At 37.6% G+C, this 27,645-nt stretch overlaps 1 protein-coding gene across 10 annotated transcripts; it reads right to left on the minus strand.

The window, feature by feature from the left end:
• Positions 1-1,222: 1,222 nt before the first annotated feature.
• On the minus strand, positions 1,223-27,632 carry SLTM (SAFB like transcription modulator). 10 transcript variants are annotated; one of them, XM_080608027.1, is made up of 21 exons: positions 27,320-27,631; positions 26,469-26,556; positions 17,666-17,730; positions 17,157-17,342; positions 16,681-16,728; positions 15,640-15,667; positions 13,820-14,288; positions 13,206-13,255; positions 11,056-11,174; positions 9,281-9,430; positions 9,084-9,193; positions 8,917-8,996; positions 8,430-8,521; positions 8,042-8,205; positions 6,837-7,011; positions 6,115-6,239; positions 4,948-5,118; positions 3,750-4,064; positions 3,145-3,298; positions 2,221-2,378; positions 1,223-1,888 (listed from the first exon to the last, which is right to left on the minus strand). In XM_080608027.1, the coding sequence occupies exons 1-21, from the start codon at positions 27,512-27,514 to the stop codon at positions 1,780-1,782; spliced, it is 3,051 nt and encodes a 1,016-aa protein (XP_080464153.1). In that variant the 5' UTR covers positions 27,515-27,631; the 3' UTR covers positions 1,223-1,779. The 10 variants fall into 10 exon arrangements, with proteins under 10 accessions (XP_080464153.1, XP_080464151.1, XP_080464146.1 ...); XM_080608025.1 differs by having other exon boundaries at positions 8,836-8,996; positions 13,820-14,234; positions 27,320-27,630; XM_080608020.1 differs by having other exon boundaries at positions 8,836-8,996; positions 27,320-27,630.
• Positions 27,633-27,645: the final 13 nt, after the last annotated feature.

Below are 27,645 nucleotides of genomic sequence, written 5' to 3' on the forward strand. Positions count from 1 at the left end.
TACCTAATACTGCTGATAGGTTAAACCTTTCTTGACTGAGCCCCAAACCATTCAACATTAAACAAAAGAAAAATACATCCTGCTTGACACCACACAAATGAGCAATTGTTGGTATACCTAACCAACACTGTGTATTTAGGACTCCTCAACCACTATAATTCAGTGTTAGTAATCCAGATTAAAATAAACTATCCAGGCCCTATTAAGGGTAACATTCTATCAGAGCTTTGCTATACAGAAAAAGCAGAAGTCTATAAATAGTTCTTTAGGCCTCCCCTGAGAGTTCAGTATTTTTTTGGTACTAATCTTTCTGGTGCTATTAAAGGCACTTCTGTTTTCAATTTAATAATAGTTAAGGAGGCAATGAAGGTAAAAGCTTTTTACAGTCAGTTACATGATGTTCATATAAAACTACTGTATTTTGGCTACGTAGATGTTGGAAATCATACTATTCTTAAAGCCCTTTATAATCCACCAGAATAAGGTAATCAATAGTCAGTACCTCTAGGACTCCGTCTACTCAAGTCACAGTAATGGTAAGATAACATGTATTTGTATGAAATACAAAGATCCTGTTGTCTCTTAGCTGTTAATTTTGTTAAATCACGTGCTACTGAATGCACGTATGAAAGCTCTTCATGAAAGTTTCTCTATTGTACAAGAAGCGTACTTAAGAGCATTTTCAAACTATGGTTTGGGTTGAAAAGTATACCTCAAAAAAGGTATCTGCTTATTTGCGCAAGACTACAGACCACTTAGTGTTAGAAGAAATTTGAGCAGCCAAACATTTTAGTTGCACTTTGAAGCAAACATTTTTGTTGGTAGACTTGTAATTGTAATCTCCTGTGCTCTTTAGCTATGTTCTCTAGAAGAGCTAGTACTAAGTAGTAGGGGAGGTCTTACTGTATGATTAGTTACTCCTTTATTAAATATATATTCCTATATAATATGTGTATGTTGGGGTCGATCTCTATTTAAAAATAGGCATGCTTTAAGGATAAGTAAAACATCTTTTGTAAAGCTTTTTTTTTGCCAATTAGAAACTGAATTGTTATGATATAGTACAGCTGCAGCTTGACACTGTCTTCATTACAACAGAATGGTTTGGGAACGTTAAACACTCATGCTATTCAGAAGGGTTTGTCAATACTTTTTGATTTGCTATACTAACATGTCAGTTTAATATTCTCTTCCTTCCCAAAAGACTCTTTCAGAGACTTACTAGAAGCTATACAGAATATGAAGGTTTATTTCAAAAGAATACATTTGCAAGAATACACATAATGCACTCAATGTAACAGTACCTTCTGCAAAAATAGGTTACATAATACCCGGTAATGAAAGAACAATCGTATTTCTCTACAAATTAGAAAGCAGAGAGAATAGCCTGGATAACCTTCAAAATGGAGGTTATAGTTGTGTATGATGGTGTGATAAGTAGCTAACTTTAAAGCATGACACCACAGAGCTAATGTTGGTAAATCAAACTACTAGCACACAGCTGCAAACTACTCTTTTTGTACAGGATTAACAAATATTTTGGTTCCAATTTGTTTTTATACAGCTGTAGTGCCTCAAGGAAAATGCTTATCAAAGATACACAAAAACTATCCAAAATTACAACGTAACTATTAAAATGCCTCCAAAATTGAGAGGAAAGTAATCATGTTAAATTAAAAAAATTTAACCAGGACTTCCAGACAAGATTTCCTGTTTTTAATCAAAGAAAGTTTACAAGAGATTTCAATAAGTTATCTTGAAACCAAGCAGCTGTAGATCTTAGAATCTTCGTGGAGGTCCACCTTTAAACGGCTTAAATCCTGAGCCACTTCCCCTCTGCATGGAATTCCCTGTGATCTGTACAACTCTATTAATTGGTGAAGAATTACTGGAAACAAAGGTGTCAAAAAAAAAAAGAGTTATCAAAAGTATCTATACTCTGGGCATACAGGTAAAAACATTTATCATATTACCTAACTGTTAAACTCAAGTCTCAAAAGACTTGAAACCACACAAGGAAAGGCTTTAACAGCACTACCACTAGCAATACAGGAACTGTGGAACCAGAAGCTGGCATGGAAAGAAGGATTATATATGATATACAGCAGCAAGCTATCCACAGAAAGTAACACTGATTGTACCAAGACTATTACACTTCCTAAACATAACAAGAGCTTTGAGGGATCGGAGGGGAGTGAGAAGAAGGAATATTTTCTGTACCTTGTGTGTGGAGACATCATGCCACCTCCTCCACGGCCATCTCCCATTCTCCTTGTGTCATGATACCCACTTCCTTGAGAACTAGGTCCATGCCATTCTTTCCTTGGTCCAGTTTCACGACTATGGCGTTCAACAACATGTCTGTCCTCGTTATAGTGCTAGCAAGAAAATGAATCATTTTCAGAAAGGCATTTTTCATCATCAAACACAAAGTTAGCTTTTCAATAAAGGTCTCCGTTAATACTATTCAAAAATCAAGTAGTTTTTAAGACTTTAGTCCGTAAGCAGCTACCCAATCCATGAAGTCTTGATAAAATAACTCTAGATAATAAAATGGAATAATTTTGCAGTAACGAGTGCATGGGTGCCCAGGGAATGAAGTTCCATGAGCTCATACTTTACTGCCAGTTCTGGGCTAATCTCTCAATCACTGACAAGCACATTCCATGTATATATATAAACACACAGAAAGAGGAAAAAAATGCTTCAGGATCTAGTAGCATGGAGCATTTAGTCTGTAGGCTTTAAAAACAAGTGATGCAGAATGTTTTTTTGGTGAGTAGTATGCTATAGCTTACAGTGACAAGCTGCACTAGAAGTAACATGCACTGTAAGATTAAGACCCATAAGATTAAGACCCCAAAAGCAGAATGACAAGTTAGAAGTCTGATCAGCAACTCATTCACCTATTGTTCTGCTCCACCTTAAAGATGCTTGACATAAGTACTGTGTTTTCTGCAGATTTATTGGCTTATTAAAAAAAGCAAGACACATGCATCCTTTAAAATAAGAAAAGTAACTTGAAATTAGTCAGAATGCTTGTTATGATTTATGTGATGCTATGTAGAATCAAAGAATATGGTCAGCTTATTCTTCCAGTATTATTTTGTATTCTCCAACCCCAAACAGAAAGAAGTGACTTACTTGTCCTCCACCTCCTCTTTCTCCCATCACGCCTCGTTCTCCTTCCCTGCCTCCATACCCAGAAGCACTGCTACGGCTACCAGGAGGTGCACCTCTCACATGTCCAGACACTTCTCTTCCTGATCGGTCTGGCCTCTCACCTCTGTAAAAATTGCTTTCATCAAAATTCTGGTTTCAGTATAGTAGAATTGGTACCAAATCATAGTACGTATAGACTTTACATATCGACTTGTGGTTTTTAGTTTCCTAGCAACTTGCAGTTAGCTTCTTAGAAACATCCTTTTAAATCGATATAGCTCTTTAAATAATTAAAGCTTGCATCTATTAGTTTATATCAGCAGTCTTACATAGATAGCCTCCTTACTATATGTTGCCATGCATAATTAGGAATAAATTGCTGGGAGTCAGCATCAAGTTTATAGATGAGGTTTAGCATACTTGACAGCTGACACAGTTTTTTCCTAATCTTTCTGGAAGGTGACTTTGCCACTCTTTAGGATGGGATCTGTTCTCTTTACACATCAGTTCCTGAGGAATTATTACTATGGATAGATTCTACAAGAATCAGTACTGTCACTAACTTCTTTGTTATCCAGCAAGCTCACCTGCCATCCCGTTTATCTGTGCTTATGCTTCCCTCACTCTTCCAATTTGTTTGCCTAGGTGGATTTGAACCAGTCTCTCTTGGATGTCGACCATGTGGTATTTCAGGTCTGTCATGAATTATCACTGTTCTTCTTTCATCTCTGTCTCCTCGCACTTCCCGTCTGTCTGTATCTCGAAGTTCACTTCTTGGTTGTGGTGGTTCGTTTCTTCTAGAGTCACTGAAGTTCTTAGGATATCTCTCAAACCCTGGCTCTTCTCTTCGGGCTGTTGGGCGAGTCTTCTTTGCTTCACCTTGATTTACAAAACGTTCTCGCCTAAGTTGTTAAAGTAGGAAAAAGTAATTTGATTGTTTCCCATTACTCGCATTTCTCCATACATCTAAGCACAAGGGTTAGAAAATATTCATAAGTATTAACAGTATTTTCAAATGTAAATCTATGTGGTCCATATCTCAAGGCCCTTCCCACACCAAGTTATATTTATTTTTACAGTTGTCCTTTTGAGCTTGAGTTCTTAAATCCAGCATAACATTTTTTAATGGATTTGTCTGCTTAGTTTTGGCAAGAATTTTTCAACAAATACAGGACCTCCCTTTTACCTTCCTAGTATGAAGCACAGGGAATGCTAGATTTCTATTTCTTAAGTCAGCTAGAAAATATATTTCATGTACAATGCAGCATAGAAGTTGAAGTACAGAAGTCACAGCTATGTGGTCTTAAATTAACTGGTTATTGGAAATATTTAATGGAAACTTTAAGTTGGTTCTGAAGTCAGTATCTACTGCAGAGTTGCACAGACTCTAGCCAGTGTGACTCATGCAAGTCTTCTTAATTCTCATTAGGTCAGTTGCTTTTAGCCTTATTTCCTAAGATGAATTTACCAAGCACAACAGATCTAATCCATTGGAACCCACTTATGACTAGACATTGAAGGAGGAGTAATTGCAAAATTTCTTTTGAAGTGTCATGAAAAAAAGACCACCAGTCAGCTAATTTGATGTCGCCAGAGAAAAGCAGATTAGATTTTATGCTATAAAGGGCAAGTCCCAAAATCATTTCAGGAAACTACTGCAATTCTATTGCAATTCTATGCATTTATTGCATAATGCTTTTAGCACGACTTTAAATTTTGAGTAGTAAAAAGTGAAATCAGGAGAGATGTTGGCAGGTAAATACCTGCCCTATTACTTGAACTTACCTATCAAAAGAAGATGATGGAACGGAAGAACCTTCTGGATATCGTCCCCGTTCTCTGTGATCAAAATCATTAAACCTGTTCTGCTGGCGACTGTAATCTGAACCATGACTAAAACGTGCATCTGTATCAAGAGCCATCTTCTTATTCTCATTCCAGTAAGGATCATCTCTCCTTTAAGAGAAGCAAATGAATCCTTATCAGTTACATATATCCAAATCATGGCCTAACAGAAAACAGTTCAAGTTACCAGTTACTTGTCTGCTTTAAAGACATGTATTTAACCCGTGAAAAGCCTCTAACAGTCAGTCACTCTTTAAATAGTGAACAAAATCACTTAAGAACCCCCTCCCCTCACTCTGGTCTGCAAATTAAAGAGTTAGTATCAATAAACAGTAATAAAAATCTATGCCACAGTATACTGTCTTGGGCAGTTTAAGTAAACAAAACATTTTATGCCCCATCCATGCAAACGGAATCCATGCAAGATTTTGCCTTCAAAGCAGCCTTCTAGAGAAGCAAAAAATTCAGAACAGTGTTCTCAAGAAAGAACAGTGTGGGAAGTGTCACAGCCTTGTTAATTAGAAGTACGCAGGTACAGTCTTTATGATGAGAATGCAAGATACTGAAATATATACAAATGAAGCTGTCTTTACTCCCCTAATGAAGAAATTAGTGTTCTGCTACTATCTCTACCATGAGAACTTACACTTACATTCCACTGTACCTCTGTTAGGTAAATTTTATGGCTAACATCTCAGCCATGTGACTCAAACATCAAGTGATAGATGTCAGCTTCAGTAAAAATTAAAAGCCATCACATTGACTCTGAACCATTAATTTACCAGATATGTGAATTCTTTATGAAGTGGAAACTAGATGTTTCAACCATTTAAGGAGAATGAACAGCTTTTCTCAGCAAATGCACACAATTACATTATGCTCTTTTGGTACAGGAAGAATTTACTCATGGTATGCTTCTCTTATTTCAAAACCCTGTTTCATACTTGGCATAGCCTAATGTAAAAAACGTACCAGAAATTCAGTTCTTCTAGGAAGATTCATTTCAGGCACAAACACCTTTTCAGGTCTGACATGAAGGCTGTAGCTGTTTGTTTTTACTAAGCTGTTTGTTTTTACTCTAAAACAATGGTTTGAGAATTAGATTACCTGTGATCTACATCACGTGGACGTTTCAAAGAATTCCTCTTTTCCTGTTCATAACGAAGTTGTTGCTGTTGTCGACGAAGTTCTTCCCTTTCACGAGCAATACGCTCCGCTTCTTTTCGACGTTCCTACCATGAAAGGGTGAAAAAAAACACAAACACGAGCTCTTACTAGGGAAACCTGTGAAACAGATAGCAAGCATACAGACCTAATACTTGATAGTTTTCTGCTAGAGGCTGTCTGATATATATCATCCGCATTAAAGAGCATAAGGAACACTTCTCTAAAGAGGAAGTGTTCTTCCTCTTTATATCTGGAAAAGCTATTGGCTATTAGGTACAAAAATCTCCAGGTGCTTCCTTATGTTGCTAATGCGTTCACTGCCCAGAAATGCATCTCATTAAGTTCGCTCTGCCACTGTTCTCTAGAAAAAAACAGTGAAGTTACTTAAGACTAGTATGGACAATGACCTAGTGAATTTCAGTATCAGTGTGTGTGACAGACACATACAGCTACTGTATAATCAGTAGCAAGAACTTGCCATCAATTTACAAGTTAAACAAGATAAAAGACTACAGTTGTTTTACATTGTGAATTGTTTGTTTTTACATTGGTTCTTTTAAGGCCTGGGTGGAAGGGTGAAGAGAGAAATTCATAGCAAGTGCAAACTGGGTTACAGTCCATTATGATAGGCATATTTGTATTGTTTGACTATAATGCAATACCTGTTCAATACGAACACGCTCTCTTTCCAAACGCTCACGTTCCATCCTTTCCCTCTCTAGTTTTTGCCTTTCAATTTCTAATCGTTCTCTTTCTCTCTGCAAGCATTCTTCTCGTTCGTGCATTATTCGTAGACGTTCTCTCTCACGACGCTCCCTCTCCGCAATTTCTCTTCGCCTGAAAAAGAAAAAGCAAAGGAGGTAGCAGAAACTCATCTGAAAATAATTCTCATCCAAAACTAACATCACCTCAGGCAGACATTGACAAACTATTGGAGAGGAGACTATTAAGAGAAGCCCTGGTATTAATAAGTCTACTCCTTCTAGCCCCAAGTAGCCAAACTGTCCTTAGCATATCCTGCAGAGCCATTTAAGCAGACAACTGATACTAGAAAAGTTTATGTTAAGAATCATCATTCTTATTTTATTTTTTGTGCTGCATTCATACTGCTGTGTTTATTATCCACCAGATAACAGTCTAGCAAAGAATATGATTTGGATCTTTAAAATACTTTCTATTTTAGCTCTTGCCCGCTTCAAGCTAACGAAAGTTTACTTACTGCTTTCTGTCCAAAAATAAAGACAAAATAACATTGTCAATATTCATTCATAATTCTGACTTGCACAGGTTAGGTATACATGTGAACAACTTGATTTGGCTTTCTTCTTCCCACTTCCTGTAGAACAGCTTACAAGAAGCAGGAAAGGCATTTTCTACTATAAAATTTATGCCTGCTGGGAGTTCCTTTGTTTAGGGAAATCCAGTCAACAACAGGTCACTTTATCCTTTGCAAGATTTTGGCCATATAAAGTGAGACAAATAGAACAGACCAACTATTTAGTCCTTTTAGGTAGAGACAAGATGGTATTGTGCTTGATTTGTCATTTAGGCATACAATAGTTCTCTAAAAATCATTATTTTTGGCCACATCTCCTATTCAACTTCTCATATTTTCAAAAAGCAAACTAGCATGCAGTAACACCCCCTCTAACAAACACTAAGCTATGCGTGTACACACATGTGGCTATTAAAAGATTAAGCAAATTTTGGAGTCAGTTAATTTGTATAAAGGATATTGTTAGGTAGAGTCCCAGACTTTAACATCTGAGTAAAAGGCTTGACAGAACACATTCTAATTAGATTTCTAAATATAGTATCTGATCAATTAATGTGTAAAAAAGCCTTTAGCAAAAAGTTGAATTACTACCTTCGGAGTTCAACAGCTCGTCGTATTCTTTCCAATCGAACCATGTGTTCTCGCAATCTCTGTTCCTTCATCTTTTCAAAAGGCAAGATATCCTTTCTACCCCTGTATTCCCTGAATTTCACTTTATCTTGAATAATACGCTCTTTGTTCCTCAATATCTGTGGCTATAGATAGAGATTACAATGGTTATTTCAGAAGTCTCATTCCTTAGGGAGATTTCTGGATGCTATGTTCAAATATCATTAACTACTTATCTATCCCAAAGCACATAGAGCTTCTATCTATGCTTAGCAGTTTGTGATAGTTTATTGACCCATCACAGTACAGATATCAACAGTATGGTAGCTTCAATTCAAATAAGGATTCTATCAAATCTATAGATACTTACTTTTTCAAATCTTCCCCTTCTAACTGTCCTAGTGTGGCCTTGGTCTCCTTTTGTTTGGTCTAGAACTACAACTTGACCTGGGCTTTTACCACCTAGTGAAGGGGGAAAAAAAAGGAGGGGTTTAAAACAAACACGTATCTCCATTTGCCTACTACAGATTTTTCTTTGGTGAAATTTATGAATCTCTAAACCAAACTGTTACTGGTAGAAGCATACCAGCACGTCTGTAGTTAAGTAGTAATATAAAATATGGAAGCTTTCACATCAGATATAATAGAAGTTACTGGAGTCTAAAAAAAAAAAGCCAGGCGTTTAATTGCTTTGCTTCCACTACGAGCAGGAACATGCCCCCAAAATAAGTCAGACACACAGATTCAATAGGAGGAAACATGGCTATATTGCATACTTATTCTTTTCTTTTCTTCAGTTTTTTTAGCGGATTCTTGATTAGGGCCACTTGCTCCATTATCATTCTTCTCATCTTTACCTTCTGTTTTCTTGGCTTCTTTACTTTCTTTTTTTTCAGATTTCTCAGATTTCTTTTCTTCTTTTTTGGTTGATGGAGTTCTTGTTAGGAGAGATACAGAAACACAATGAGGAAGATTCAACTTAAAGGATTTTCACAACTTCAAAAGACACATAAGAAGTTCTTACTTGCTGGCTTTATCACTTGATGCAGTTTTCTTATCTCCCGTGCTTCTACCTGAACCAGATTTCTCATCACTTTCCTTCTTCAGCTCCTTTTTGGAGGGATCACCTTTCACCTACATTTTTTCCAAGAACAAAAAAGTTAGTACAGATTCTTGCATAAGATGGTCTATTCTAGGAAGTTTGCATCTTATTAAACCTACTTTCTCAACAGAAATTTGTTGTCCATGCAGCTCTGTTCGATGAAGGTGTGCAATACATCTAGCCACTTCCGTACTTGAAGACATGGTTACTATGCCATAACATTTTGCCCCTGGGCTTCGTGCATTTGTGACCACCTTTGCGCCAAGTACCTGCATAAACAGGTGAAATTTAGGGTTTTAGACATACATTTATAATAAGGAAGCGATGATATTACAACAGTATTTTTTACCCTAGTTTATATATAAAACAAAAACCTACACTCTACTAGGAGTGATGCTGCAAATTTTTAAAAGCATAGTTCACCCTTTTGAAAATTTTAAAATCATGACAAATTAATGCTTACATCATGTTTTGACCAATAAAAGCCTCACACACATTACCTAAACTCTTTTTTTGACAATTACCATCAAAAATTATTCACAAAAACACCACTGATCTAAATTTGGTGGTTCATCTCTGATGGATGAACACCCTCAAAAAAGTCAGCTGCTGCCAATTAATTACAGGAAGGTATAAGCATTATTATGCAGTAATTTAATAAGGCAGAAAATTCTTCAGAGGCAGCTAGCAAATGTGTCGGCTAAGTAGTTTCAGCAACCAGCTCTTTGACACCTGCATCTTGACAAAGCATTAAGCCTTGAGTTGCTGCTCCCTGTTAGAATTTCTTTAACTTCTGGAGCTAATCTTTTTGATCTAGTCTTGCTCTAATGCAAGAATTTAATCTTTCTAGCAGCCTGCAATGGTATAGTCATTTAGACATTAAGTATTTACCAATTTATTTAAATAAGGAATGTAAGTAAATACAGGTGCTGCCAAGCACCTCTACAGCAAAAGCAGACAAAGAATTAGAAATTTTAACAAAATATACTCTCAGGTTTCAATACCTGTGAAGGCATTAAATAAAAACACCTCCTTAATTTATTAGGAAAATCAGATTTCCAATAATCAGTACACATACTTATTAGCCACAGTGTGAAGTTTCTAACTAGTCCCAAAGATAAAACATTATAACTGCATAAGTTTACACAGGTGCTATGTATTCACACAGTTAACAGTTAACTCCTTTGAGCAAGGAGAAAACAACTGTTTTCAGAATAATGCTCAGCTTATATGGATTTTTCAGTGTTCTATGTAATTCCCATGTTAAACCAAACCAAAATCCAGGAAAAATAAGTTGGTTTAAGCAACATGTAACAAAGCTCATAAAAATATTAAAAGACTCCTTGAAAGAACAGACATTAAAAGCTATCCTATTTTTTACCTATTTTTTTCATCATTCAGAAGCCCTCAGAACACTCTTTTTTTAAAAAAGAAAAGGTTTCCCAGTGCAGCAGATGCTATAAAGACTGCTTATTTTGCAATTTTACCTACTGGCAAATTATCTTACGCTAATGGTTATACATAGCTGTTGCAAAAGAACATGGCCATCATTATTTATTTTCCAAAATAAAAAAAATCAACAAGTTAAGCTCAAAGTCAGTCCTGACCAGTCATATTAGTGACATTTATTTTCTATCTTACCTCAAAATGAAGACAATTTTCATACAAAGTTAACTTATGGTTCTTCCTGTAAGCATAAACTCTTATTTTAGGTGCTGAAAGTATTGTGTTTTTGTGTTTTTTTGTGGTTTTTTTTTTTTTTTTTTGATTACACTGGTTAGACATTTCAACTCACTTGTGTTTAAATGAATCAATACTTAATTTCTGTATCTGAATAGAGGAGGGGTGGGGGAGGAGACGCACACAACACACAATATCACACCACATGGAATACCTTTCCATATTTGCCAAAGAGATTTTTCAAGTCAGCAGCTTTTGTGTTGGAAGAGAGTCCGCTAACCCACAGGTTTCTAGTTGAACTTCCACTGCTACCACTAACACTGCTTGCACTTCCTGAAACAAGTTTTGCAAAACAGCCAAAAAATTAAGGAAACAAAAGGTATTATCAATATTGAACTAAACTGTTGCTGAAAAGAGAAACTTAGCCTGTTACCTTTAAGTAACTGTTTATCCGGTTACCTTTCTTGAAAAGACTTCTATATAAAAAAAATATATGCCATAAGATTTAATTCATTCACCCATGTATTGAGACCAACAGCTTGGCTAACTCATACCCAAAAGACAGAACTAGAAAGTCATACAATCCTCTGTTTAAAACATGCTTTACACCTCATTTAGATACGTAAATTTAGCTTCAACTTTTTGATTCTTATTAAATAACTTCTATCCAAAAAGGAAAAGATTTTTTTAGTGCCCAACATTAATACTTCATCAGTATGTCTTTACACTAGTAATATTAGAGAGACAACTGAAAGGTAAACACAGAGGAGACAGTTAATCCTCATTATAGCTTATTTTTCCTAGCCCCAGAATGTGCCCGATTTCCACAACTTCATGAAGCATCTGCCCTCCATCCAGAGCAGCTTTTTAGAAGTACTGCTGGATGTAGCCCACCAAATACGATTTCACACATACTAGGAAAATACTAGTAAAAGCAGGAAAAACATTAAATCTTTAAAAAACACCCATATAAGCCAACAATACAAAACACCAGACAACAACACAAAAAACACCACTTACACGTATTAGCCATTTCTGTAGCAACACAGAACTAAGAACTCAAGGAAGTCATGTATAGGTGTTCTCAACATCTACTATATTATTTTACTCAGTTTCTTGTTGTTTCCTGTTACATGTTTGAACTGCTTCTGATTAAGGTAAATTATAGCTAGTCATACAGGCAAGACCAGAACTAGAGCTCCAGTTAAGCAGTTGGAAAAACCTGGTAGTATGTAGTCTTTAAAAGATAATTTAACCACCTTGTTAACAGGTAGTTCTCCTTCAATGCATTGGTTAATTAAAAGCAAAAGGTAACAAACCCACCATTATTTTCATCTAGGATTATCCCAATAGTTATTTTGATAATCCTAATTATCTTGATGAACTGCAATATGCTTAGAATATCCTTAAACAGCCACTATAGTGGCTTTGCATATGTATTTTAAGACAGCCTTATGATAGTTACTATTACAGTTATTGTATTTGCCACCCATAACATGAAAATAGATTTGCTGTATCTTTATTTAACTTCAAGTATAACTATCATGAACAGACAGGCATCTACAGAAGACAGTTATGGCTGTCACACAGATTTCCCCTCAAAAATTCGTTTATCAGGTAGAGTTCTATTCATCCATTGTGATATGCTAGAGATTGTAACGAAGATTTTTGGCAGAGAGCTAATAGGCAGAATAAGGAGACACAAAGAATATATTTGTTTGGCTCTGAGACATCGGTATAACTGTTGACATTAACACACACTGGAGCTCCACTCTGAAGTTTTACATCATAATACCAAGTTTTATGGTAACAGAAGGAAACTTTAATGTATACAAATAGCTTCCAACTTTAACATACTAAATAATCACAAGTGCAATTTTGTTAGCTAGCATGCTAGCTGTTACATTGTAGCTGACAGTTCATTTTATTTAGAAGTGAGCTAGAATTAGTCTATGTAAGTAATTTTGTTGGTGTTATGTTTAAGTATTTGCAAGTGTTTTTTGCATTTTTTCTGTGTATATATATACACAACCATTTGGGTTTATGTTGAGTAGGCATATTTGAAAATTATACCAAATTCTCACAAAACAAACACCTGGGAGATGTTAAGTAGAATTTGCTTACAGTAATGTTTTGAAATAAAAGAACATTTTCCATAGAGTCCTTAGAATAAATATTTTATAAGGAATCCAATATAAGGAGAAATACAAACACATACAGAGCTAATGACTACTGCACCTCCAGCATAATTTACTACAGACAAATGAGTTCAATTATATAAGCCATTTTAGTGCATGGCAAGGAAGTTCTCAAATAGGAAGGCATTTACTCCAAGGCAATACTACCCTAGCTTGCAATAGTTACCTTTATCATCCTTTGATGTTGTCTTGCTTTCTTTAGATTCCTTAGTGGAGCTAGAGAAGCAAATTAAAAATCAGAAGAAAATTGAAAACACAGAATTTGTAAGTATTGCATTTTATACTACTAATACTAATAGACAAGTTAACATTTCAAAAAATAAAAATAAAAAGGGCTAGACTGTATATTTGAACAAATGATTCCCTTATGGATTCTTGCACTGATTTTCCCCAGGATGCCTGAAGATCTAGATTTTCTGACAACTCTATTCAGTGGATATATGGCAATCTTCTCCAGATTTCAGGACGGGGACTTGACTTCATTTTGTGTTCTTAGAACTGATAGCTGTTCATTACCATCATCACAAGGACATTTAAAAAACTCGTCAATTTGAAAAAAAACAAATAAATGCTGACAATTCGACAATGCAATCACAGTAGGACATAGTGTCTATACGAAGATCTTGAATTTTAAAAAGTAACTTATGGCGGTCAAAAAAATCTATAGGCAGGAGCATAGGATACTAATTATAAGATTCTTGCTGCTACCCCCTTAATGTAGAGTGATCTTATTGAATGCTGGTACTCAGTATCGTAAAGAACTGACATAGAAAAACAAACCTCTTTGCTTGACCAGAGGCCCCAGTAGACGAGGGACCTTTCTTCAAAGTATCCTTTTCTTTGTCTCCAGATTCTGCTTTCTTTGAACTTTCTCTGGCTTCCTTCTTGACAGGATCACCCTTCACGCAGTCTTCCTTCTTACCATCTTTATGGTTCTCAGTCATCTCATAGTCCTTGCTTTCCTTCTCCAGGCTCTGTGAAATGGTATCCTGCCCGTCCTTTGGCTTACTTGCTTCAGAATCTGTAATTTTCACATTTTTACCTGTTTCTAGGAGGTCATCACCATCAAAATCCAGAGTGATGGCATCTTCAGCCTGGATTGTAACCGATATGTTATCATCCTCAGCTTCTTTCACAGAGGTGTTAGCTTCCATCTCTTCATGAGCCGTGTGATCAGCCTCAGCTAGGCTTTCTTCTGAAGGAAGAGGTTTAGATACTTCTTGTGTACCATCACCAGAACCTGCTTTATCTAAGAGGATTTAACAGGAATAAATATGGCAAAACAAGAAGTTTAAACAATTTCATATGCATAAGCTAGAATAGGACCTAGAAAATACAAAGCCAGTTATTAGCACTGATGGAAGGTTAGGAAAAAAACACAAGGTGTATTAACACAAATATAAATCCTTTACCCAGGATCACTTATTCTTCATGGCAAAACACATTTTCTAGAGACAAATACCAAAACATTAGGAGTCAGAATATGGTTCCATCCTGGAGATACCCGTTCTTCATAAGAAGTATCCATTTTCCAGTTTAGGATTTAGCATGTCGTAAGAAAATAGTTGCTTTGGATGCTCACAGTTTGGATTAATCCATCTTTGAATCTTCCAGGTTTTAAGACTTCCAGACTTCCCAAATCCAAAAGAGTTACAGTCTTGGAGAATTTCAGTCAGTCTTCCATACTGGTTTTCTTAGGCTTTTCCTTTCCATGAGTTGTTTGGCAGTCAAGTTAGCTGTACAAGGTTGCTGCAGAAGACAGAGGATCGACCTTTAATCCAGAGTTCGTAGACGAAGGGTTCTCAGTCTTCATCCACTGGACAGATTTTCCATCTCAGTCCCACATTGGCATCTCCAACAATTCTTGGGTTTGCACTGAAGAGATACTTCAGTTGTAGGTCCCTCGTAAACAAGGAGTCTGCAGTTTTATTCTGTAACTTCAGTGTTTATTCCATCTTGTGTAAAGTGATGGTGTTCCATGTCCTTTCTAGTCCACAATATGTAGAATCCTTAAGACTTCTGTCCAGAAAGTCTGTTTGCCCAAATGCATTATATTCCTTCTATAGTTTCACTAATGAGCACAGCTTAAAAAAAGTAGCCACTCCATAGGTTTCCAAATACTTGTTTTACCATTCTATATACAACCGGTATTTCCAAGTGACAGTTAACTCAAGCATATGATGGTCCATACATATGTTGGGTGCTCAAGTTCAGTGTAAGAACGTATCATTTCCACTCAAGTAAACATCAGTTACTGCAGTGCAAGTTGGAAGCATTTGCATCAAGACTTACCGTATATTAAAATCAGAGTCCTTGAATACTATGTTTTTTTTATTCAGTTAAGATTCATAGTATTACAACTATTTTATACATCCACCACAGTAACTGATAAGTACTGTAATCAGCTCTTAAAAGTAAAGTAACTCTTAAGAGCGAAATAAACCCAATGACTGCAATGATTCCAGGTGCTGAACTTTAACAACTGATACTTAGTACTTGAGAGAAGACTACTATTAGTAAACAGACTGAAAGTTACAAGAGAAAATTGCTTGGTCTACCAGGCTAAAGACCTCTTAAACTCTATTAAACTTCAAACATACCTTTCTCATTTTCTTCATCTTCACCATCCTGCAAGAAAAGGAAGTCAAGACTAAATGTCTTCTATTTTAGAACTTAAAGTAGAACAGTTCATATTTTCCATAGAACTTCTATCATACGAAGGTAAATTAATGAACTATAAAAACATTTCCAAAGAAAAGATAATAAAACAAACCTTTTCAAATCACTGAAAATTTGTACTAAACTTCACTGGTATTTATCTACAATACTTGCAATCGGTTGCAACGTGTAGCTGTTTTCTCCCTCTGGACACCACCTTCCCTTAACAAGATGTTTCTAAACTGTCCCTTATCCTGCTAAAACCTCCAGAACAGATGTTACACTGAGTACTACTTTCAACAAAATGCAAGCAATCCATCATCAGCTTTGAAAGAAAAAGAAACTACTTAGTTTCAGAGAAGTCTGAAACTAGGTAGTTTCTTTTTCTTTCAAAGCTGATGATGGATTGCTTGACTTCATGATGATGGATTGCAGACTTCAGAGAAGTCTGAAACTAGGTAGACTTCCTTCATTAACTATTTCTAAATGAAACAGCAATTCTAACATGTATTTATTTATCATTAACACTACTAATCTGTCCCTTTTCAGATGTCAGTTCTATGGAACGCAGAATGAATTTCTGATCTTAAAGATGTTACGAAAGTTAGTATTAACAAAAACATTCTCCAAAGGCAAAGTTAGAAAGTTAAAACAGAAGTTGTAGATGTATATCTAGAAGGCTGTATATACTTGGTTATATACTTTGTTATCATTTGTCATAGCCCTCTGAAGTATTTTTTAAGGGAGTTTAAAAAAATATACCTTACTAAGTCTATGCACTGAATACTCCTAAATTGTAGACAGGAGTTTGCATTTACACACACTTTTTTCTTACTAAAAAAAGCTTTCTATAATGTAATACAATAAAGGTAAGCAGTATCTGACTCTCTAAGATGCAAACTGGAACAGAAAGCAAGTGTAAAATGATCTTTTCCGAATTAACTGATATGAAAATCAGCTTATACAAATGATTTGGAACTTACATGGACACTTGGAAAAGTGTAATCTTCTATGTCTTGACCTTCATTTTCCTATGAAAACATAAAAAGGACTTGCTAAGCAAGCAAGCTATTTGTAACATACTTTAAAAACATTCAGAGTCAAGAAATTCAATTAATTCAGAAAACATTTTACACTCAAAGTGAACATCAATGAGTGCTTTTCCTAACTTGCATCTTAGATTTCAGTGTTAGGTTATGTATGTCATTATTAATAAAAGGGAAAAGAACCCCTTGGGAACTCAATTGTGGACCGTGGTACAGTTTTATCAACTAATACCACATTTGTTTCAGGACTATTCAGATATAGGCCAAGAAAAACAGGAAAAAAGAACTAACACATTATCTTTTGGAGATAAGCAAGCAAGACAAAGCAGAAAAACTAGTTCTTTACTTCCCATTAGTACAGACAAGAAAATAAGCACTTTGCTGATAAAGATGCACATAAAATACAAGAGTACCTGACTTTCAGAATCCTTTTCTACATCTTCTGTTGTCTCTGCTGGCTCCAAGTTGTGGTATCTTTTCTTTTCTGCAGACGGAAGTTCTTTAGAATTCAAGTTCTCATCTTCAACAGATTCTTTAAAGTCTTTTAATTCATCATTTCCATCTTGATCACTTGCATCTTGAGTCTCCAATTCACTTTCCTTTTGATGTGAACAACAAATATTTGGTATGAGTATTAGCTATATTCTGAAAAAAAAATCACTGCCAGAATTGCTGTTTTTGCAAAATACTGTATCACAGCCATAATAAGAACTTAGTATGCTTCAAAAAAATCCCACACCTTCACACACTTCAGCATGACAGCTCTGAACACAGTAAAAAACAACGATCCAGATTTCCATGTAAATTAGTCCAGAGAAAACGGAGGTTTGTTTTTTTTTTGAAATAAAGCCAAACATTGAACTTAAATAGCAACTGGAATATTCTGCATTTTTTTTTTAAAAAAAATGCATACTTTTATTACCTTGACAAAGGAATCTTCTTCAACTGAAGCATCACCAGTTGATTCATCAGCTTCCTGCTTTTTACCTGAAATGACAGGATATGCTAACGATGAAAGCTGCTAAGCAGAGCAGGCTTTCTTCCAATACTGATTATGTGCTGGACTACAGTTTATTATTCTCTACATCCTCTAGAATATCTGAACTGTTCACTACTATATAGCCCTCCCAAAGTCTAGTGTTTTTGAGGTGGGGAGAAAAAAACATCACATGAGCTAATATGAACAATCAATGCTGTTTCATAAACAAGCAGTTACATCCAAGTTAGTGATTTTAATATCAACTCTTCTACTTTCAGAAATGAAAATGAAGAGAACACTACAGTGTGTATTTCTAGAATTACTGGAGCTAAACTATACTTTATAACTAAGATTTTGGAAAGGCCACTCTATAGGATAATTAGCAGCACAAAACAATTTAGGTTAGAAGGGACCTCAGAAGGTCTGCCCAGCCCCAGGCTCCAAAGAACGCTAACTTTCAAGTTATGATCAGATTGCTCAGGGTTTTATCTATCTACGTTTTTGAGTATCTACAAGCATGTGAAGTCCACAGCTTCTACAAGCCTCCATTTTCCGCGCTTTTCATCACTAGAGGAACTAGCAGCAGAACTTAGTCAGATCAAGTACTGGCTTTTCTACATATTCTTTAGAGTACAGAGGGCATGTTCCATCAAAGAATTCTGTTCTTCCAGTGCACACATGCTTTTTTCCTAATAAATATGGCTCAGCAGAGATGACTAGACAGAGTTCCCTTTGGAACCCATTGCATTTCCTTAACCCTCTGCAAAAATAAGGCCAAAGAGGACTAGATGTAATATATCCATACAAACAAGCCCTTTTTAGAGCATTCTGTTTCATTTTATCAAAGATCAGCCTACGTGACAATTTTCAGTAGCTCAAGGTGAAAAAGCAGTTCAGTTGGGAAGGAGCTTTAGTATTTTCTGTTGAAACTCAGTATCAATTCAAGACATAAATGAGATGGCAGTCAGGATCAGCACTTAATGCTTTAGTTTTTGACCTCATCTCTCTGCTCATCGCTTCATCTTCAAACAAATGCTAAATTATCAATTTTATACTCTGAAGGAATAGAAAAGGAAAACCCAAGCTGAAGTTTGATGTAGCATGCACATTTCTGTGACTTGGAATAGTCTTTTTTTTAAGTCAACAATTAATTTTTCATAGTCTTTCACACACAGCTCTTAAATTACATTTCAAAGTTAGAAACTGCTATACTACAGGATGAAAAAAGAGAGACTACTGTTTCCTTTCTACTTTGACTCCAATTGTTTTCCCTTTTTTCACTGAAAGGCAAAACTGACAGTACTCCTGTATACACCATTTTGCATGATGAGGTCAGAAATGCACTAGTCTCCAGGAAGAGATACACTGCAGAAGTCTTTGATTGCAAAACATGAGAAAGTTCAGATCTAAACGCACAGGAGAACCAACAACACATTCCCATTTTATATGTGGAATGCAATAGATTTGTGAGATTTTGGAGTAAAAACCCAGCAGCAGAGGTATACTTAGGGAAGCTTGGCTTCCCTCAAGGAGTTGTGGACTTATACTAGAAAGGACAGTTTTTGATATGCTTCACGCCTGATGTTTGAAAGACAGACTAACCCAAACTTTGTATTAACATTTCAGCATTCTGCAACAGAATCTATAACCACAGGTATCTTCAATGTAAGAAGAAAGCAGTGAAACAGCATGGATTTTCTGTTTCAACCCTCTCATTTCAGTTCTTCAGTTTCTTAAAATTCAAAGTCCAAGTTCTTCCTGCATCTCATATCTAGAGAGGCATACACAGATAAGCAAATACAGCAGATGCTGGACATTTAGTAACTAGCTAGCATGTGCTGTTTTGAAAACTACTTTAATTCACTTGTTTTGTCTGAGGAAATTTGGCAGGTGAACTTCAGAGGGAATAGAAAAAAACAATTGACACAGCTGCCTCAAGTAAGTCCCATCATTCTGCAATGACAGAGAACTGCATTTTATTGACATGTCCTCATCAAAGGGAAGTTATACCTTTGCATAAAGAAGCCCTCTGTACTTTTTACTTTCTGCTAGAGTAAACGAGACAGGCATATATGTTTTCATTAGTCTGCCTTTGCAATAAAAGCCCAGTTTGCTCTGAGTATCAGAGGTATTCAAAGACATAAGGAAACCTGAATAATGACCTTTGCTTTGCAGCTTCTAGCCAGAAAGTGGTAGGAAGCTTACTTTCCCTGCTAGTTCTGTGTTTCAGGTTACTTTGACCTGGTTAGCATCACAGTACTTCAAAGGTCTGATACAAATAGTTTCCAGATGTTGGTATAGGTTTGTTAGTGACAGTAACTTGCTAAACCAAAAAAAAAAAACCACACCACCCCTGCATCGATGAAAATTCAAGACTTTTCTACACTGATACTCATTCACAATGGACTCTCATTTACTTGGCTCTCATTTCCACATAACTACTGTGAGATTACAACAAACATTTTCCAGAAACCGATAGTATTTGTGAACATACTCCAGACCAGTCTCACTTTGAGGAAGATAACTGGGATTAAAAGGTATGTTAACAACTACAGTCAGAATAGCTGGGCCTTCTGCAGACAACAGGTGCAGTGGGTCTCAAGTCACACAAGCTTGCAACACAACAAAATTTCTCATGTGTACAGGTTATCCATGCAGTGGCTATTGAAAGTGTCAATGTTGTAAACAGTACTCACCACAAACCTGGGTCCCTGAGCTAACAACACAAATGCTAATTTACCTTGATGTGTTGGTACTCTTATAAGCTACGCTCAATCACTTTTCTGGCTATGGCAATTGCTACACACCATGAAATTGCAAGAGTATTTACATAGAGAATGGGTAACCTCCTTAGAGGTAAGTAGAAGATTTGAAACATCTTTAAAGCATTGGTTTAATATTATGCAGGTTTACTTTCTCATTTACAAGTCTTACAGTAAGATAAGTTCATCATATCCATTCATTGTCCTCTACACAGGGAATTGAGACTACCCAACAGTTATCCATTAGAATTATCTAACAGTTTATTCCAGACAACTCAAACTAGAAACCTGCATCTCATGCAGAAGTAGAGTGACACTCATCACCAAGTTTTGGAAGAATTAGTGACTGCATCTCCTCTGGTATTCCTGGTGAACCCGCAACAATGTTCTCTCATAGCTGATGCTAAAGAATCATTAAAAACATGGGACAGGAAGTAAAGAGGAAGATGGGGAAAGACAACCCTTACAATGGAATAAACTCTTTATAACATTAGAGGCCCACAACTGCTGCAACTTGAATAGGACCACTTGCCATAACATTAACAAAAGTCACCTTGTTACATTACTGTATTCTTAAATGGTATCATAGGGTACCAAGAATATTTAAGTTTTTTATAGCTTCTGCACAATACTGCTGTTACTCATTTATTTATTTATTTTTTTTAAGAAAGCATGCACTTTGCAAAACCAGGTATTCTCTAGATAATCACCAAGTTGCTCATAACATTTGCCATCATTTCTAATCATATGATTAAACATTCATAATGCTTCCTAGGGCAGCTCATTAGAGATATCACTCACTTGCACCTTAATGAAGTTACTTAGGAAGTATTTAGCAAGATTAGTTTTTCCTAACAAGTTTTCCAAGAGCAGATAAAAAGCTGTAGGTAAGACTTCTATACTATTTATATCTCACTTCAGTAAGGCTGATGTATCCCAACTCAAGTGATGGAAACAACTTTCTAACGTTGGAGCCACCTATGCAAAGCATTCCTAAGAGTAAGACTGTGTGCTATTTTTCAGGTGTTGATTGCAACTTACGATATCTTCAATTTCTAATCATCAGATCAGAACTGAGTTCAGGTATTTTAGCTTAAGAATTCCATTCCCCAAAGAAAGATTATTTTCTATATATCACTTACTGAATAAAAGGCAAGAATTCTACCTCCAAAGGAAAGTTCTCTTTACAAATAATTTAAGTACATCTTTCCTCAAAAGAGGAGAACAGAACTGCATTTATTATTTCCTTATGATGTACTTTATCTTGAGTAAAATACTTGGGAGAAAGGAGGGCCTCAACAGTTGGTTTAATATTGACAGAAATACTTCAAAGTTTGCAGAAATACTTTGATTGATTGAATGCACCACCGCTCAGATACCTAGAAAAAAAATTAATTAATTGACTCACAAAGTAGGTTTGTTAAGACAGACATGACTTGCAATACTAACAGGCTTAGTTAGCTGACACTGCAGCAGTGCTGTGTGCAAGGGCAAGCCCCCCAAAAGCGCATTTGGAGAGGTCACTTTTCAGTCTGTACTACTTTATTCAGCAACTGTGAAACAGATCAACAGAACCGGCCAGCAAGGTCAAACAAGCTACTTGTTTGCCTCAATAAATACATAAAAAAACAATAATAAAAGCAGGTCAGCAAAGCTCAGGAAGAAGACTAATTTGGAAAAAGTATTCTAAAAATATTTATTTAGAAAAAAAATCGGGTTATTCACGATTAGAATTAAGACATTTGTATTAGCACCCAGCAGATTACATCACATACGTAACAAACAGTTAAAATGAAGTTTACAGTCCCTGTCCTTTCCAATGCTAGTTCACTGGGCCAGAGAATTCTGATCTACTGCTGGGCACACTTCACCACACTCTGCAGTGTTTCAGAAGTCAAACCACAAAATTACAGTAACAGACGTTAACACCTTTAACAGGAGAAGAAATAATGGACAGCTTGCTAAAACAATTATTTTAATATTTCTGAAGGACAGATGACATCGCAACAGATCATTTTCCTCACTCCAGTTTCCTTTTAAAGGCCAACAACTTTACTTGGTTCTTTTAGTCACTTAACAGGTTTAACAAAGAAGTCAAAATTATTCAGGCAATAGTATAAGCTAGACACTGTCAGGAATCAACATTTCATCTGAGAGTCAGTATTGTCAAGTTGGAAATAGATGGAAACCAGGAGGAGACTGAAGCTGCAAAATAATAGGTGACTAAGGGGCCTTAGAAACTTGAAAAGCATCAGAAAATATCTTTGCCCACATTAACACTCTGAAGTTAAAATTGCTTAGTCCAAAATCTGTTCTTCATCTGCACTAAATGCAAAACTTGGCAGAAAAGTAATTTTCAATCACCGCATTACAATGTATCAATAAAATGCTACCATATTTTTGATTGCAGATACTTCAAAGGAACGTTCATATCACAAACTTTAAGAGGATTTAATACTAGCAGTAACTTGCTCTAAATTCTAGAATAAGCAACAGAACGTTCAAGCTTGAAAATAACATCTTTTTTAAAAACTGCCATATTTTTACAAAAATGAATTTTTCTTAGCAGCTGCTAAGTTCCAGGGAGTGGAGGCACAACTGAGGCAATTACAGTTGGTTCGATGGAACACCTGGTATTTATTCAATTTCAAGCTTTCAAACTTGAATTGTCAAAGCCAGCCAATCTCACCTATATAGCTCTTTTAATTAGTTGTTCTGCAGCTCTTCTTTACTCCACATAGTTAAATTAGCTTCAGGTAAGAAGTGTTATTTTGACTAACTTTAAATATAGAATTGATCAAGGATTTTGCTTGCATTACAGATTCCTTCTGCAAGTAGGAGTCTTGATGCAAAAACTTCTAACAGCATACTTCCTTCATGAGTGGATCCACACGGCTCCCTGTGTTTTATCTACATGTTGGCAGGTCTGTAAATGCTCTGTTTTAAATAAAACTCCTTCTCCCCCCCCCAGTATCACATGCTGCAGAACTGGTGAGGTACTGTTTGTAGAAGAAAGTCTATATTCAAGTCAGTTTAATTAAGACCTTATTCTTCTATTCATAGTAACTTTTACAGCCGTTTCTTCCCCATCTCGTAAAAGGCTGGTTTAGTACCATCACTGTCAAAAGCTTGTCATAGTCTAGTAAAAATCTACAGTATACACTCAGCTGATAAATCAATTTATCGAGACGTTAAAAAATGCTGTCCTGCAAAACTAAGTCTCAATCTTAGCTTCATGCCTATTCTTGTCCATTTTTGTCAACACACACAAGGAGGCAATGAGAGGGAAAACAAAGTACCCTCCCCCTTCCTCCCAACTCAACCTGCATCAATATTCTAGATTAAGTTTTTGTGACACTGCTATGAAATTAGCCACCTCGCTGTTTCCACAGATCTTAAGAGATGCAGTAGAACTAGCATCATTCAGATCTAAAACTGATGGCCACCTGACATGATTGATTCTCATGATGAAATGCCCTTCCTCCCCCCCATTCACCTCTCCCTGTCTGCTGAAAAAAGCTTTATCTATTACTCCCACTCCTTGGCCTTTTCTGAGGCTGTATTTTCTTTGTAACTCCAACAAATATCTAGTATTCCTACCTTCCTCTGTACAGCAGTGATAGCATGAAAAAATACTATAGAACCGGTAGCGTCATTTATTTTACTGCTAGGCAGCAGTAAAATAATTAAAATAAAAACTCACTAGAATTAGTCTGAAGCTATTGGGAGAGGGGTGTAAAGCATTAGCAAAAGGCTTGGAGCAATCTGTGAGCAAAATCAGTACAGGGCGCAACACTACTCATAGCAAAGACCATATACAAGTACAAGGAGGATCAAGATAGTTAATTTCAAGAGAAAATCCAGTTGATAGGCATGCATCTTCTACATGCCTTAGAAAGTTCCCTAGTGACATGGCTGGGAACAGATTTTTCTAAGTGCTAGATTTCCAAGTTTAGAGGGATAACTCTTGGTAACCAGTAATATATTTCAACAACAAGGATAGGAAGAGGGGAAGATAACATCAAAATCAGCAGTTAAGACCACAAGGGACAGCTGAAAAGAAAGAAAAGAACTTCTGTGGAACACCTTTCCTTCCAGCTCAAAGGTACTTAGCAGAAAGAACAGTTAGTAGTGATCCATTAAGATCCAGAAAGATTTTCCCTAGACAAATTAATGAGTTGTTCTTGTTCCTTACTTGGAAGATTAATGCTGCATAAACCTCTCAAAGTTTTGGCACAAACTTCGCTCATAAGACTTTTGTAATCTGAAAAGTAATGAGAAATTCTCAAGTTTACAGAGTGAGCTGATAAGAACTTCATGAAGGTCATATTTTGCTTTGAGTTGTAGCAAGGCTGTACATGTTGTACATGAGCCTTACAATTTAGTTCCATAGAAGAGGTGGCAGCACGCAGCTACTGAATGAAGCCTCGGCTCAGGCAGCAGCATCACTAGTAGGGAAGCTATCTTTGCAGAAGCGAAATAGCACAGCTACAGAAGAGGCCAGTTCAAACACATCATGCATGTCATGAATCTAGTTTGGAAAATAGGAGGATGAAAAACAGGAGATAAGGGAACAGCAGAACAAACAGCCATTTTGGTCTCTACATTAAAAATTGTGGAAGCGTTTCCTTTTTTAGCTTCCATATAGTTTTCTTCAGCATCAGTTACCTTTCCCAGAATAAGGAATAAAGCAATGCCACAGAGAATGAAACCACATTGGTAGCTTATTTTCCTCACAATTTTCTCGTGTGCCAAAAGCACAGACGAGTTATTACTCAAACTTCCTATACAGATGTTTTATTAATAAATTCCCCATTCACAACACCAGACGAAAATGTTGATAACCATTTCCATCACAACACTCAGCCTAAGACAAATGACACTGTTATAAGGTTGATCATTTCCAAAACAGCTATCTATAGCATATGTATGAACATACCTAGCATATATGTTCAATGAAGAATGCTATGCATAAAACAGAAGTTTCCTTCCCCAGTATTACTTTGCAGGTTATAGATGTCCCCAGAAAAACAGAAAACAGTCATTCCCCCAAAATATCTTTAAATAGTTATGCATAAGGAAACACAGCCAACACAACCATTGCCAAGTATGCCAGCTTAAAATCTAAAGAGTTATTTTTCACAACTTAAGAACTGAAATCTCTTCACTGGATGTTTCATTTCCCAGTAAGCCTTCAGATCATAATCAGGAAACTCTTACTTATAAATCTTGTCTTACTTCAGTAAAAAGTATGTTAATAAATCTGCACAACACAATACTGTTCAGGCTGTGACCCCTACCACAAACATCACTACTCTGGGTCCTTTCCCATGGCTAAACAACCTCTTCGTTTTCCCTCTGCCATTGCACAGATACTCAGTCACTACACTGATGTCCATGTCCAGCATCAGAGCTGCACGGCAGTTCCTACACCCATTTTACCTACGTTCAGGGTCTGATCCATGCTCAGGACCCCCAGTACACAGCATATTCCAAAAAAAATAAATAAATCTCACAGACCATCTGTACAGTCAGAGCACACACAGCAGAAGTCTCCAGGATCAGATCCAGTCAGAAGGCTGTACAGCCACTACCTCATAACACATCACCTACCCAACCCATTTTCCATATATGCCCAGCATCCCTATGCGCTGCAAGACCCCTTTAAGCCTCAACACATTTCTCCACACATCCCACACCCTCAAAGATAAGTAGATGTGTGACACTGAGAGACAGACATAGCAGTTTGCAGGAGAAGGAAACGAGCAGGTGAAACAGGTGGTGATGGGGGGGAGCGGAGATGGGGGAAAGAGAAGCAGTGACTGAAAGCGCGTAAGACAAGGTGTGTTACGTGACAGAAGTAATAAACAGTAAGGTCAGAACTGCAGCCATGCTACAGGCTACAATCATACACTCCTTCTTAAAGGCGATATATGCAACAAAAAGCTCTTTTAAATACATAATCTATATCAACAGATTTTAACCTTTGCCTTTAGTTGGTTTCTTGGTGGGTGTGTCAGCTGAAACAGTTATTTCAATATTATCTGGATCACCTCCTTCCTCTTCAATAGCCTGAATGAGACAAAAAAGGATAATTTTTAACTGAGTTCAATTGAAAGCTAGACAATTTGACTTCAGCAAGCGTCACTGAGCCAAATTATATATTTTTGAAACTATTAAGTATTTTAAGAATCACTCTAGGTTAAACCTTCCACTTAAAGCTGGGGGAGGCTGAGGAAAGGCCAGAGATAACGGCCACAGTTCAAGCTGTTGTAGTGACACTTTGAGAAGGACAGCTTATCGAGTACCAGCACGCTTCTCTCAGCAATCGCAACGCTAGAAGGCCACCACGACATACACGATGACATTAAGGGCCAGACAGTAACAGGAGAAATTTAAAAATAAATAAATAAATAAAGAGCCACCGCCACAGCAGCCCTACCGCAGGCACCACCCCCGGGGCTCGCCCCGGCGGCTGCCCGACGAGGCGGGCGGGCCGCAAGGCCGCGGGGCGAGCTCCACCGGCCGGCCCGGCCCGGCCTCCGCGCTCCGCAGCCCGGGCCAGGAGCCGCCGCCCCAGGCCAGCGGCCGAGCGGGGCGCGGTGCCCGCGGGGCTGCCGGGCGGAGCGGGGCCAGGCAGCGCAGCGCAGCCCCTCGCCCTCCGCCGGCAGGCAGCGGTCCCGCCCCCCTCGCACCAGGGCTGCCGCCGGGGACGCCGCCCCCAGAGCCGGTCGCCCCGCGGCCCCGGGCCGGGCCCCCTCGGCGGGCCGGGCCCCTCGGCGGGCCGGGCCAGGCAGGGCCGGTCGGCGGCGGGCCGCCCCCCGCGGCCTCTCACCTGCTTGAGCCGGGAGATGAGCACCGTCTTCACGCCGGTGATGTCCAGGTTGCGCCGCTTCAGCTCCGACTTGAGATCGATGACCCGCAGCTCCGCCAGCTTCTTGCTCTCGGAGGGAGGCGGCGCCGCGGCCGCCGGGGCGCTGGGCGCCGCAGGAGCCCCCGCGGCGGCGGGAGAGGAGGCGGCGGCGGCCATTTTAGGGCGACTGAGCGCGGCAGCTGCACGCACAATGAGCCCCCCCGCCCGGCCGGCCGCGAGTACCCGGATGGAGGCCGCGGCCGACCTGGCGGCGCGGCGCAGGCGCGGTGCGGCTCACCTGGCCCCGG

Source organism: Anser brachyrhynchus (genome assembly GCF_964034855.1).
Source record: "Anser brachyrhynchus genome assembly, chromosome: 11".
Taxonomy (NCBI): Eukaryota; Metazoa; Chordata; class Aves; order Anseriformes; family Anatidae; genus Anser; species Anser brachyrhynchus.

Bases quoted from the DNA above. Each gene is read 5' to 3' on its own strand.
- SLTM (XM_080608020.1), bottom strand. From the start codon at position 27,514: ATGGCCGCCGCCGCCTCCTCTCCCGCCGCCGCGGGGGCTCCTGCGGCG. The intron at 16,729-17,156 runs GTACTCTTGTAT...ATGTTTTCATAG, and splicing joins AAAAGGATTCTGAAAGTCAG to GAAAATGAAGGTCAAGACAT. The intron at 1,889-2,220 runs GTACAGAAAATA...CTTTGTTTCCAG, and splicing joins ATGATGTCTCCACACACAAG to TAATTCTTCACCAATTAATA.